The sequence below is a fragment of the Pezoporus occidentalis genome, unplaced genomic scaffold, assembly GCF_034315485.1.
Source record: "Pezoporus occidentalis ecotype Australia unplaced genomic scaffold, CSIRO_AGI_Poc_V1 ctg18, whole genome shotgun sequence".
Classification (NCBI taxonomy): Eukaryota; Metazoa; Chordata; class Aves; order Psittaciformes; family Psittacidae; genus Pezoporus; species Pezoporus occidentalis.
In genome coordinates this window covers 3240600-3253121 of record NW_026913640.1, presented here as the reverse complement: position 1 = coordinate 3253121, position 12522 = coordinate 3240600, and the positions used below count along the sequence as shown (strand labels likewise).

Here is a 12522-nt window from a genome sequence, read left to right as displayed (position 1 = left end):
TCTTTTGCTGGCCATCTGTAAAGGTCAAGAAGCCAAACGCACACTGATGAATCTGGCTGCAGGCAAGACCGGCAGGCCACGTGCGCCTGAACTCCTTTCCTTCCCTGCCTGCGGACTGCTGTCGGGGCTTTGGGTCATCCCTGTGGTGCTCACCTCAGATCTCACCTCTCTGATGTGACATTCCCACCTCACACCCCACATCCCTGTGAGGTGCCTCCCTGGTGCCACGGTTGGGTTTTACAGGTGCCCCCGTGCACGCGTGAGACCCTGCGGGTGCCAACCGTCAAGAAGCCCAGCGGCAACTGCTCCCTCCGGGGCCATGAGCTTTGCAGCTTCACACGCAGAGGCTGGGAGAACCCTCGGTCCTTTGGAGGGGGGCGGGGGTAAACACACAAACACGGCGTGAACCCAACAGGCGGCACCGCCAGGCCAGGATGAACCGCGACTGCTCGGGCTCACGCGGGGAGCGACGGGGGCGGGGCAGCCGCTCGCTTCCGTTCCCTGGGCGGCCGGTGATGCTGCTTGTCCATCGGCGGCTGCCGTACCGACCGCTCTTCCCGCCGCTGAGGGCCGGTTGCGCGGTGGATCGCGGGCGCTTTTGAACCGCCATGAGCCTGTGGGTGGACAAGCACCGTCCCGCGTCCCTCGGCAAGCTGGACTACCACCGCGAGCAGGCGGCGCAGCTCCGCAACCTGGTGAGCCTGCAGCCGCCGGTCAGGTCTTCCTCGCAGTCAGGACTCTCCGGGAGTCGCTGTCCCGCCGCCTGTAAAGCTGCCCTGCGGGTGTGTCGGAACGGGGTTGGGCGCCTTCCCTCGGTGCAGGCCCTGGCCTCCGGAGCGGCTTCCGCGCCGCTGGGAAGGCGGTTCGCGGGCATCGCGTCCCCCTCGGAAGCATGGCCTTTACCCTAAGGAAAAGGCTCCGAGGAGATCAGCGACTTTCCGAGAGTGATGCGTACCTGTGCTTCCTGCTGGGTTTAGCCGAGGCCCTGAGAATATGGCTTAGCTTGTTGACTTAAAGTTAGCTGAAGTTTGAAGGTGAGCAGCTGGGAAGAAAAGCTAGGGCTATGTAATTGCTCAGATGTTAAAAGGCCTGCTTCCCCTGCCGGATGTTCTGTCTTTACTAGATCACTGGATTGATGCACTACCGTAGTGTTTGTCACTGTTAAATCTCGTTATAGTAAATTCTGACTGGGGTTTGGTTAGATGTTCTCCAGTTCACACTTTATAGCTTTTCAAAAAGCAAACTCCTAACTTCGTTTAAATGCAGGTTACCTGTCACTTGTTTGGTAATATTCAAGGCTTGCAGATGAACATCAAAGTAATTATGTATCGTATGAGAGTTTGTCTGCTTTAAACTTTGTTTTAATCTTTTTAACTGGGTGTTTATTGCAGCTGTCACTCTAGAAACGCTGGAAAGCCTGGAATGCTTTTTTGTTGGGTTTGGGGTTTATTTAGTTGTTTAGTGGTTTGGGATTTTTTTGGGGGGGGGGGAGTTGCTTGGCATCAAATGAATTACATATGGTCTTGAGAAAAATATGTTCTCTAGGAAATATTGCTGCAGGAAAGGAATTCAGTAGCTCTGATTCTGGGTGCTGTGTTGTGACTGGGGTGGAAAAGTTTTTGCATGTAAACTTGGGTGAGAATGGAAGCATGACTCTTATAAGAAAAATACTGTTATGTCTTACTAATCGTGTTGCTTCGTGTTCAGGTTCAGTGTGGCGACTTCCCTCATCTGTTGGTGTACGGACCATCAGGAGCTGGAAAAAAGACAAGAATAATGTGTTTGTTAAGGGAATTATATGGTGCAGGAGTGGAAAAACTGAGGATTGAGCATCAAAGTATAACGGTAAAAAAGAATCTTCCACCTGCTGTTAAGTAATGTGAATATTGATGCCCTGATGTATTTAGTTGTGAGGACTTTATCTGATTTTTAAAAACAGGTGGTTTTTCTCACTCAGTATCTTCAAGCTTCTTCATGTAATTAATCAGACTACTTTTGCTACATGAACAAATAATTTTGCCAAATGTTCTTTTTTTCTTAGGTCGTCATGGGTGGGAGGATGTGGGGGGGTTTGCTGCTTTGTGTAGCATTATTTTACTTTTTTTTTTTTTTGAAAGGAGGTCTTTACAGGTCTATTTGGACAACAGCATGTATTATGATAACATAGCTCTCAGTTAGATGTATAGAATTTCATTTGTCTGTAGAAGTAACCCTTATTTTAAAAACTGCTAGCACTGCTTTTGACATATATACAAATCTTAATGTGTTTTCTCATTCTCATAGTGACAGTTTCAGCATTAGCAAAAAAAACAGTTCTGTCTGCTTTGGTCTTAATCATTTAATTGTTTGTTATTAAAAGGTGATATTATCCATTCAAAATCCTTGTTATGGAAGGCTTAACCAGCAATGAATTATGAAGGTTGACTTGTCCAGAGGCTTTCTCTCCAAAACTTTTCTTTGTATGGACAAAATATCACCCATTTTGAATGTCTGATTCCAGTAGTAAGATTTCCTGTTACAAAACTCAGTAACTGGAGTTTGCAGTAATACATACTATATGTTGCTATATCATTACTGTTGTCATTTTATAGGTTGGATGATGTGTCAGTACTACTTTTCTGCTTTGGAGGTGGGGTTTGGGGTAGGAGATCTGCAAGTCTAGTGTCTCAGCAGTTCTTTCATCTCTGAGACTTTTGGTTTGGCTGTGACCTGGCCACTTGTAAACCGTAAGATAAACTTTTGCATCAGACTTTTTAGAATACTCTCTGAAATCTAATATTTTTACTTTCTACAGGCACCTTCTAAAAAGAAAATTGAAATTAGCACCATTGCAAGTAATTATCACCTTGAAGTTAATCCAAGGTGAGTGTACAGTAAAAATGTACTACTTCAAATATGAGCTGCTGGTCACATTGCATGTGGTTTAAACCTGGGTATATAAGGGTCCGATGGCCCAATTTATTGCCTGAGCAAATTAGGTAATGATTATGGGTTCATGTTGCAGATGGGAGCAGGGAGGGGATTTTTAATTGAACTGCTGTAAGCTAACAAAAATTTGGATTGCTGTATGCTAAAGACAATGACATTCTCCTTAACAAGCCGCGTAAGCATGCTAATATTGAAGACTGGGTAACAGAAACAATTCTGAATTCATAGACTTAGCCATTTAAGTTGAAATTGAGAACTTTTATTGGAACCAACACCCCCATATTGTTTGTTCTCTTACAAATACAACAATTAAGTGATTTGAAAGTAAGCAAGGTTTATCCAGTAACTCTTAAAATAAAAACTTAGAGCACGAGAAAGAGCAGCACCACAAAATACTGGGAATCCTGTCATGAGCAAGGTCAGATGTTGATTTAAACAACAGAAGCTATAATGGTGTACAGTGTATCTTCTTTGACAGTTGTGAAATTGCTAGTGATAGTTCACTGACCCGAAGTAAATACTTGTGCTTGCCTGAAACCCTTTAATGTTGCTTTAAATCACATGAGAGTAAATGTCACTGTGCATTGGGAGGCTTCGATTATATTGGCTTTGTGTCTGGGTTGCAGTTATAATGTGTTTCCTGAAGTAACTTTCACTATGTGCTTATTGCTAAGATTTTCTCATGTTGCTCTGTGTTTTAGAAGCCATTCTCATGTACCATGTCTCCCTTAAAAGCTTGTTCTGCAGCTAATCTCAGTGTACTGATTAGTGAATATCCGTTCATATCCTAATACAGACCCAAATAATTAAAACTGAGGCTTTTGTTGGTAATTATTGTCTTGAGTATATCATTTGGTGATATAAAATGTGTGACCTTTCAGTCTTCTACTGTGATAACCTAATACTACTAACACTTCTGTTACTCTCCTTAAACTCCTTTTAGCTTGAAATATAAAGTAATTGTATTTTACTTTAAATGTAAAAATCATGAAAGTGTAGAACTGCTGTATTGTTATTGTATGTAATTGTAGTGCTGAGTTTTGGTTAAGAATTAATATATCGATTCATAGTCTTTAAGTGATCAGGTAATTATCATGTCTGTCTGACCAGACTGTAATCCTACATGTGCTATGCTGTGATCTGTGAGGTTTGATTGAGTTACAATACTGTGAAATCATGTTGTACATCTTGAGTAACACAGGATGTGATAAATGACTAACAGGGAAAGGAAATTAACTTCTGTGAAGGTCTCTGCAGACATTGAATTTATTATGGAACTTTATTAGATAGAGCTGTCCTTCTTTCTCCAAAAGAGTATGTTGTCAGAATTCCAAAGCATTCTCAGCTGGTCATTTGACTAGCTTGGGTAGGTGCTTTAAAATGGATTCTCCTGGGTAAGCAAGTAGTGAAAGAATAAGGAACAATAAAAATTAAACATTTGTGGTATGATAACTGCCTTTGTTCCTTGCTTTTGTGGAATGTTTTATGTGTTCACATAGTGTTGCAGATAATCTTTCACCATTAAGTTATAACTCTGGATTCTCTGTTACTGCAGAAAATGATTTATCTTTAAATGTTAGGAAACTATTTTAATCGCTTTCCATTTCCAAAACCTGGCCTTGTTCATGAGTAGAATTTGCTTCATTTGTGGGGGTTTTTGTTGTTGTTGTGGGGTTTTTTGTGTGTGTGTGTGTGTTTTGTTCTTTTTGTTGTTGTTGTTGTAATCAAAGGTCTGCTCTCCTGCTGAATGACAGATCTCTGCAGTCAAAGTCAGTGTAGCCTGTTCAGCAGATTGTGAACTGTTGAGCTAAAATGCTTCTGTCTGTTCTGCTGCCTTCTTGGCAAGAATGGGGATGGTCTGGTTGAGTGGTGACTAGAACAGGGCAGACAAATGCTCTTTCATTTGCCTGCCAGTGTAGTATTGCAGAGCTACTGCTACCTCTGTGAAGGTAATAGTCTGGGGATAGTAAAGAGTGTGAGGGTTGTTGTTTGTTTGTTGTTTTTTTTTTTTCCCCCTCTTCTTCACTTTTTCAGTAATCTAGTTTGCAAGTCAGGCCCCCCCCCGCTTGTCAAATCCAAATCAGACTAGCTGAGCTACTAGTCTGGGGACTGAGAAGGCAGTGCAGTGCTACTGTAATGGACAGTGAGAAGAGGCAGGAGGTGATCTAGTGTTTCCCCAAGTTTTCCTGCCTTCTAAGACAGAAAAAAGCTAAACATCTGTGCTTAATAATATCTCAGTATCAGCCTTTTACTAGTAACTCTTTGTAACTTCAGTGTGTCTGTCATTCAAGTTTATAATAGGCACATAGATTGTTCATAGCTTGACATCTAGTTTTCAGGGGAAAAAAAACATGCATTTACATCAGTCTTTTGAATCAGGCATCCTGTTACATTGTTAGACTTATTTTTTTTCCCATAATGGGTAAAAGTGTTCACATTTCGTGTCTTTGACCAAACTGTAGGTAAAAATGTTCAGATTTCGTATACCAGAAAAATAAGTCCTATTTTAATGAGCTAATAAAACATTTGACAATGGTTTCACTACTTCCCAATACAGTGCTACTAATCCAGGGGTGCCTGTGTAAGGTTAGATTGTTTTTATTATTGGGAAGGTAACTTTCAACAAAGTGTGTTGAGCTTAATTCCAACCAGAATAACTAATGAATGCTTTCAGCATTCTTGTTCAGTCTTCAGGGGCTTGTTCAGGAGGATATGTTCTATATGCAATATAAAGTTGTTGTCTTAAAACAAGTTTTAATCAAACTCCTGTTACAGTGATGCGGGGAACAATGACCGTGTAGTGATACAGGAGCTCTTGAAGACAGTAGCACAATCACAACAGCTTGAGACGAGCACTCAACGAGATTTTAAAGGTAAAAACAGTTAAAACCAGTCAAGGTATTTTTTAAACTTTTTTTTCAGGTCTTTCAGCTTTTTTGTCTGTATCCATGTATGCATGAGGGCATACATGAAAGTTTTCCCAAATTAAAAAACCTCACATTTTATTTGTACTGTAAGGGCATCTTGTCTGGTTAAATACTCAGTATGAGGTTGTCTCTTGTGTTGGTTTCTTAGGAGGGCAGGTTTAGTCAAATGTCTGTGACAAGGCAGAGGGAGCTTGGATCCCTGCTGTCTTTTTTCTAAGTCTGCCACTGAAATGTATTGTAACTTAGCTTAATGATGTACAGTAATATTTGAGTTATGAGCTAGGCTTAGTACTGAGTTGAGGAGCAGAATAACCTTATGGCAAATGGTAATGTCTAAATTAGGTGTTAGCCTCTTGGGGGATGAACCATCTTAGACAAATTTTAGGAGACTTTTATCCACAATGTACAGAACGTTGGGTAAGAATATGAAGATTTTCATTGAGTTTTCCAAAACATGTTGCTACAACTGGCTTGTTTTACTTCCCCATGGCTAAACTGAAAGCGAAATTAGAACTGTGTAACCAGAGATTGAAGGAGAGAGGAAATCTTGACAGAGTAGAGCAGAAATTATTTTAAAATGATCTTGAATTTAATACTTTTGTTGTTTTTCTCAGTGTTCTCAGGAAACACTATATTTCACTTAAGCTGTTAGACACTGATTGGCTCTACTTGTTATAGAGTCATAGAATTGTAGGATCAGAATCAACTAGGTTGGAAAAGACCTTTAAGATGATCAAGTCCAACCATTACCCCAGGGCTGCCAAGGCCACCACTGAAACATGTCACTGAGGTCCTCATCTACACAGATTTGAACAGTTTCAGGGACAGTGATTCCACCACTGCCCTGGGCAGCCTCTTCCAATGCCTGATCACCTTTTTGGTGAATTTCCTGATGATATTTCCTGATATTTCCTAATACCCAATCTAAACCTCCCATGGTGCAGCTTGAGGCCATTTCCTCTTGTCCTATCGCTTGTTACTTGGGAGAGGAGACCAGCCTCTCTCTATCCTCCTTTCAGGTAGTTGTAGAGATCAATAAGGTCCCTCCTGAGCCTCTTTCTCTTCTCCAGGCTAAACAACCCTCAGCCATTCCTCATAAGACTTTGTTCTCCAGACATTTCACAGCTTTGTTGCCCTTTTCTTGACCTGCTTCAGCACCCTGATGTCTCTCTTATAGTCAGGGGTCCAGAGCTGAACACGGTATTTGAGGTGCAGCCTCACCAGTGCTGAGTACAGGGGATGATCATTGCCCTAGTCAGGCTGGCCACACTACTTCTGAAACAGGCTGTTATTGATGTATATATCTTTACAGCTGCAGTCATACCATGCACCTCAAAATATCTGATAAGCTGGCCAGTCCCCTTGTGCTGCATATATAAGCAAAAGAGAAATGGGTGGTCTTGTTCCCCCAGACTGTTCTCTCTGAGCCATTCGGAGTACTGAAATGGGCTGCTATGAATTGCCTATGGAGGAACCTGCAGAAGGTAGCTTGTTAGGTTAGTCACTTCAGATTTGATGTCTTGTGATTGTTCTGAAGCATTTTTGAAATATGTTTTTCTTTTTTTTTTAAAAGACCATGGAAAGGCGCTGCAGCTATAATAACAAGGCAGCTTCTGCTACTCCTGTGTTAAGCTAAGACACTGGCTTTTAAATATAAAATGTATTGAGGGGAGTATTCAAGAAGTTTTTGGTTTTTGATATGTCCTTAAGCCATTAATTCTTTTGCATTTCTTAATCCTTTAAAAAGTTACTGTACTAATTGCTTGTACACCTACCTGTATTATTTCTTGGCACTGAAGTGTTGCAGGCCCTATTCTGAAGAAATTGCCATTCCAGGACATGAATATAGGGTGTGAATGAATAGAAGATTATACAGACAAAAAAGCACACAGGTTGTCTTAATCTTTATTTTCCTGCCCATGGAACCATGCTGCCTTTTTTTCTGCTTATATCATTTATTTTGGTATTATTGCTTGTATGTCAAGGTACTCATTTCCTTGGAAAGATTTGAGTTTAAAAAAAAAAAGTCCAACTATTGTTAATCCTTTTTCAGTGGTGCTGTTAACAGAAGTCGACAAACTCACTAAAGATGCTCAGCATGCTTTGCGAAGAACAATGGAGAAGTACATGGCGACCTGCAGGTTGATCCTGTGCTGCAACTCCATGTCAAAAATTATAGGACCTATTCAGAGCAGATGCCTGGCTGTACGAGTGCCTGCTCCCAGCATTGAAGATGTATGTTGACACTGAAGCAAAAATAAGTTATTTAAAACTTCTTACTAGATAAGTTCTTGCTGTAGACTTGGGAAATATTTTAATTCCATGAAGTGACCTAGCTTTCCTTTGTGGTGGGTGACTTGTCAAGCATATCTTAAAAAAGACTGGTCCATCTCTGGTCCAGAAATGTTTCACACAGGAGAATGAGTAGGTGCTAAACTGTTTGCTAAGTGTTGCATTCCATGCTGTCTGTTTTTCATCTAGATCTGCCAAGTCTTGTCCACTGTGTGTAAGAAAGAAGGCCTGACTCTTCCTCAGGAGCTGGCTCAAAGGCTTGCAGAGAAATCTGGCAGGAATCTTCGGAAAGCACTACTTATGTGCGAGTCCTGCAGAGTACAGCAGTAAGTCACTGCTAAAAATTAATGCAAATCATACTCTCAGATGCACAAATAAACATACTTCTGAGGCCTTATTAGAATAGGGGGCAGTTTTCTTTGATTTCAGTTCTTTTAAAACCTTATTGTTCCATAGGTATCCTTTTACTGCTGATCAGGACATTCCTGAGATGGACTGGGAAATTTATTTGAGAGAAACTGCAAATGCTATTGTGAGTCAACAGACACCACAAAGGTAGGTGAATACACTTACTTGCAGCTGTAAATTATGATTTTGGTGTACTCTCAGACCCCCCCCCCCCCCAAGTTATATTTGTTATATTTAAAAATGTGACCTCTTTACTTCAATTATATGTAATCTTCTGGCATTTCTACTGGAGCTGGTACTTTACAGCCAAAGGAAGTGAGCTTTAAAATTACCAGAGGTGGCTGAGTGGGAACTGAAACAATTATTGGTTTTCTCTTAAGCTTTGTAATCAAAAGTGAGCATAAGCTTAGTTGCATGTTGTGCTGCCCATGGTCATCATGTTTTTGGGGGGTGGGTGTTGTTTTGTTGGGGTTTTTGTTTTTTATTTTATTTAAGGCTTCTGTTTCACCATCTTTACATAATGCAGCTTTGTGAAAGAACTGGCAATGAGAAATTACTGTTTTTTTTAAACACTTTATCAGATGCCCCCTTTATCCATTTTCTTGTCATATACACAGCCTGATCCTTTCAGTCTGTTCCATACATTACATAAGATGTCACTTAAATTCTTGTATTTAATTTAAATACTTCTTGCCTCTGACCTCCTGATACCAAAACTTGAGAATTGATGACTGTTTCACTTTCTACTATCTAATCATCTTACCCCCTCTTGTAATCAATGAAGATGGGAAAACAGTGTAAACCAATCTTGTGGCTCTAATCAATTTTGTGGTGTCTTCTCACTAATGTTAAGCATGAATAATAATTTAGATATTAAGAGGAATTAAAAGGAGACAAGCTCAAGACAAATTCTAATAGTCTTGTAGCTTTTCAATTAACTGAGACTATTGTAACTAGAGTGTATGTAACTTATCTTACTGTTTTGAATAAAAAGTGATATGTAGCAGTTGAACTGAAGCCAACTGTCTTGTGCAGTTCTTTGGGGTTAAAATAACACACAAAGATAACACCCAAAGCCAGAAAAAAGCCACTTTTCTTCAGTTGACTTTTCCTTTTTTTTAATATATTTTTTAAATTTTTTTAATTTTATTTTTATTTTTTTATTTCCTGTAGCATATTTCACAAATAGTAAAAAACTATTAGTATGCTTCGGGGACATACTTCTGTTATCTTGTGGTGTCTTTCCAACAGGCTTTTAGAGGTCCGTGGACGGCTTTATGAACTCCTGACACACTGCATTCCTCCTGAGATTATAATGAAGGTAATTCAGTTATCTAGCTCTTCATGTGTTACAAATATTAAGGCTATGACAGTCTCAATTTGAGTTAAAAAATAAAAAAACTAAAACACACCAAAACATTACAAATTATCCAAATATTGATGAAAATCCATGACCTTAACAAATAGACATGAGTGACCAAAAGATTATCTTGTGTTTCGTTCCTCAGAAATAACCAAAATAGTCCAGTTTATTGTGCTGAAGCAGTAATCAAAGACCTTGTTCTTGCAAACACTGATACATAGCATTCAACTCCCATGATCCTCAGTTGATATGCCAGACTGTTTAGTTAGTTTCATGCCTGAATAAAAACAAAGGAGGATGTGCTTTGTACCCCTGAAGACTTCTCAGGCCAGTTTCTTTACTGAAGGAGACATATCCTATGGGCTAATGGTGATGTGTTTTTTTTTCTTTAGTAAAAGTTTTGTTGTAAGTTCAGTATTTGCTGTGTCCTACTGGGGAGGTTTATAAAGTATGCTAGGCCAGCAGGCCTCTTTAAAGATGGAAGTCATTTTGGGAGACAAAAAGCAAATAGATGTGCATATTGTTATTTTAGGTAGGATGAAAGGATGCTGAAGACAACTATAGCAGAACAAAGACTAAAGCTAATGTTTGCAACTGACTCTAGGTGGACTTTGCCATCAGACATAATTATAAGAGAACAAATTCCTTTTCACATTACCTGATTTCTGCTTTCTCACAGTTTTAGTAGTTAGATGTTTCTCTAGCCTTCCTTTCTTAAGATAGCTTAGTGGATCGTGCATTGCCCTGTTTGAGGACTGTTGTCATCACACTAAAGGTTGATGTTCTCTACCTGCTCCCTCTTCATAAATTTGAGATGGTCTAAAGATACTTCCCTCTTAAGCCTGACCATTTTAATAAATATAGATTTGCAATGATTTTGTTGCTGTCTTGGATCTAAAATAATGTGGGTTTGCGCTTTGTAATGACTGAAGTATTGGTGTACAGTATCTTGTGTGTGTCTGCACATACATATATGTACATAAATGTAAACAGATATACTTAAATAAGCCCTTGTTATTTATTAATGTTGATTCTCTTTGTGCTTGATACTGTCAAGACAGGAAGTCATTTTAATACACTTGCTATCTTGATAAAAATTCTTCTCAGGGCCATGTGCCTGCATGCAGCAGAGATTATAATATTTGGAGATAAGGTTAATTTGTTTTCTTTATTAAGGCGTAAGTAGTTTCAATATATGATTTTTCCCTTCTAAGAACACAGTAAGTGTTCATCTTGATGTGAGGAATTCATCTTGAAAGAAAGGTCTTGAAGAGACATGGTTCCATGAATCTAGTTCTGTTAAACAGGTGGTGTAATGATTCTTGAATGTCTTTCTTGTTGGGTTCATGAGCAAACTATTTGACATAACTTGGCTATTTTCAGAGAAACGGGGTTATCTTCTTAACAAAAAATGCACAATTTTTCAAATACTCTCCCATTTTTTCCCTTTTAGGGCCTTCTGACAGAACTTCTAAGTAACTGTGATGGGCAACTGAAAGGAGAAGTTGCACAGATGGCGGCCTTCTATGAACACCGCCTGCAGCTGGGCAGCAAAGCCATTTATCACCTGGAAGCGTTTGTTGCAAAATTCATGGCAATTTACAAGAAATTTATGGAGGATGGACTAGATGACATGATGTTCTGACTGATGCCAAAGTCATACACAGAATGTTGTGTCACAATGCCAGTAATGTTGCAAATGTCTACTTGTCCATGCTCGATCGAATGTAGGTCTAGTTCAAAATCAGATATTTTATTTTGATATTAATGTAAAACAAAGTGAAATAAAGAACAGTGTTTGTTCTGTTTTAGAAACCAGATGGATTGTCTGACAGCCATAAATCCATCTTTAGATCCATAGAAAATACGTTAGTCTTTGGAAAGACAAGTTTCCTTGGGAGACGAATAAGATTATAGTTGCTTTGCAGTATTTGTAAGGTGACATTAAGAAGTGAGAACATGGACGCTACACTCATACTTTTTGATTGTTCATGGGCAACGCTGTAAGCAAAAGATGTTTTTCCATGTTCTGGTAAGTTCCAGTTTGATACGTATGTTCTGCCTAATGATTTATATATATTGTTGTCTGCCTGGCTTTTATTTTAGCCAGCCTGTTTTCTGAGATGTGCTGACACAGAATGTTTTCTTACTGTTGCTCATAACCAGTTGCATTGATACTGTGGATGAGCAATACTTTTGTGTTGCTTGTGAAACAGTTCGACAGCATGGAACATTCTATTTAGAAGCAATATACCTATGCAGAGCAAGCACCCTTGCTGTCTGAGATTCACCTCAACATACATAATACTGTTCAGGTAACGATCGTTCCTTTGACTGTGGTTTAACCAGGGTGAAGTTTTCGCTTTTATCAGTTTAGGAAGTGAAAGAATATTTGTTACGTGGCATTTCTAAAATGGCAAAATAAATTGTAAAAATACAAACAACAAACGGAATGCTGAATTAGTGTTTAAGCACTGTCTGTGACTACCTAGGGATGTGCATTCGTCTGCTTTGGTGTAGACTCTCTTTCAGAAAGGTAGGATATAGGCCCCCCTCTCCATTGTAACACTGAAGAGAACCACTGAAGTTTTAAAACCAAACAAG

The 12522-nt window shown here is 39.6% G+C and overlaps 1 protein-coding gene across 1 annotated transcript; it reads left to right on the top strand.

Annotated features, from left to right (window-relative positions):
* Positions 1 to 467: 467 nt before the first annotated feature.
* RFC3 (replication factor C subunit 3) lies at positions 468 to 11738 on the top strand. The gene is made up of 9 exons (XM_062615038.1): positions 468 to 695; positions 1708 to 1845; positions 2795 to 2862; positions 5704 to 5801; positions 7909 to 8090; positions 8337 to 8473; positions 8604 to 8702; positions 9807 to 9876; positions 11372 to 11738. The coding sequence occupies exons 1-9, from the start codon at positions 609 to 611 to the stop codon at positions 11561 to 11563; spliced, it is 1071 nt and encodes a 356-aa protein (XP_062471022.1). The 5' UTR covers positions 468 to 608; the 3' UTR covers positions 11564 to 11738.
* Positions 11739 to 12522: the final 784 nt, after the last annotated feature.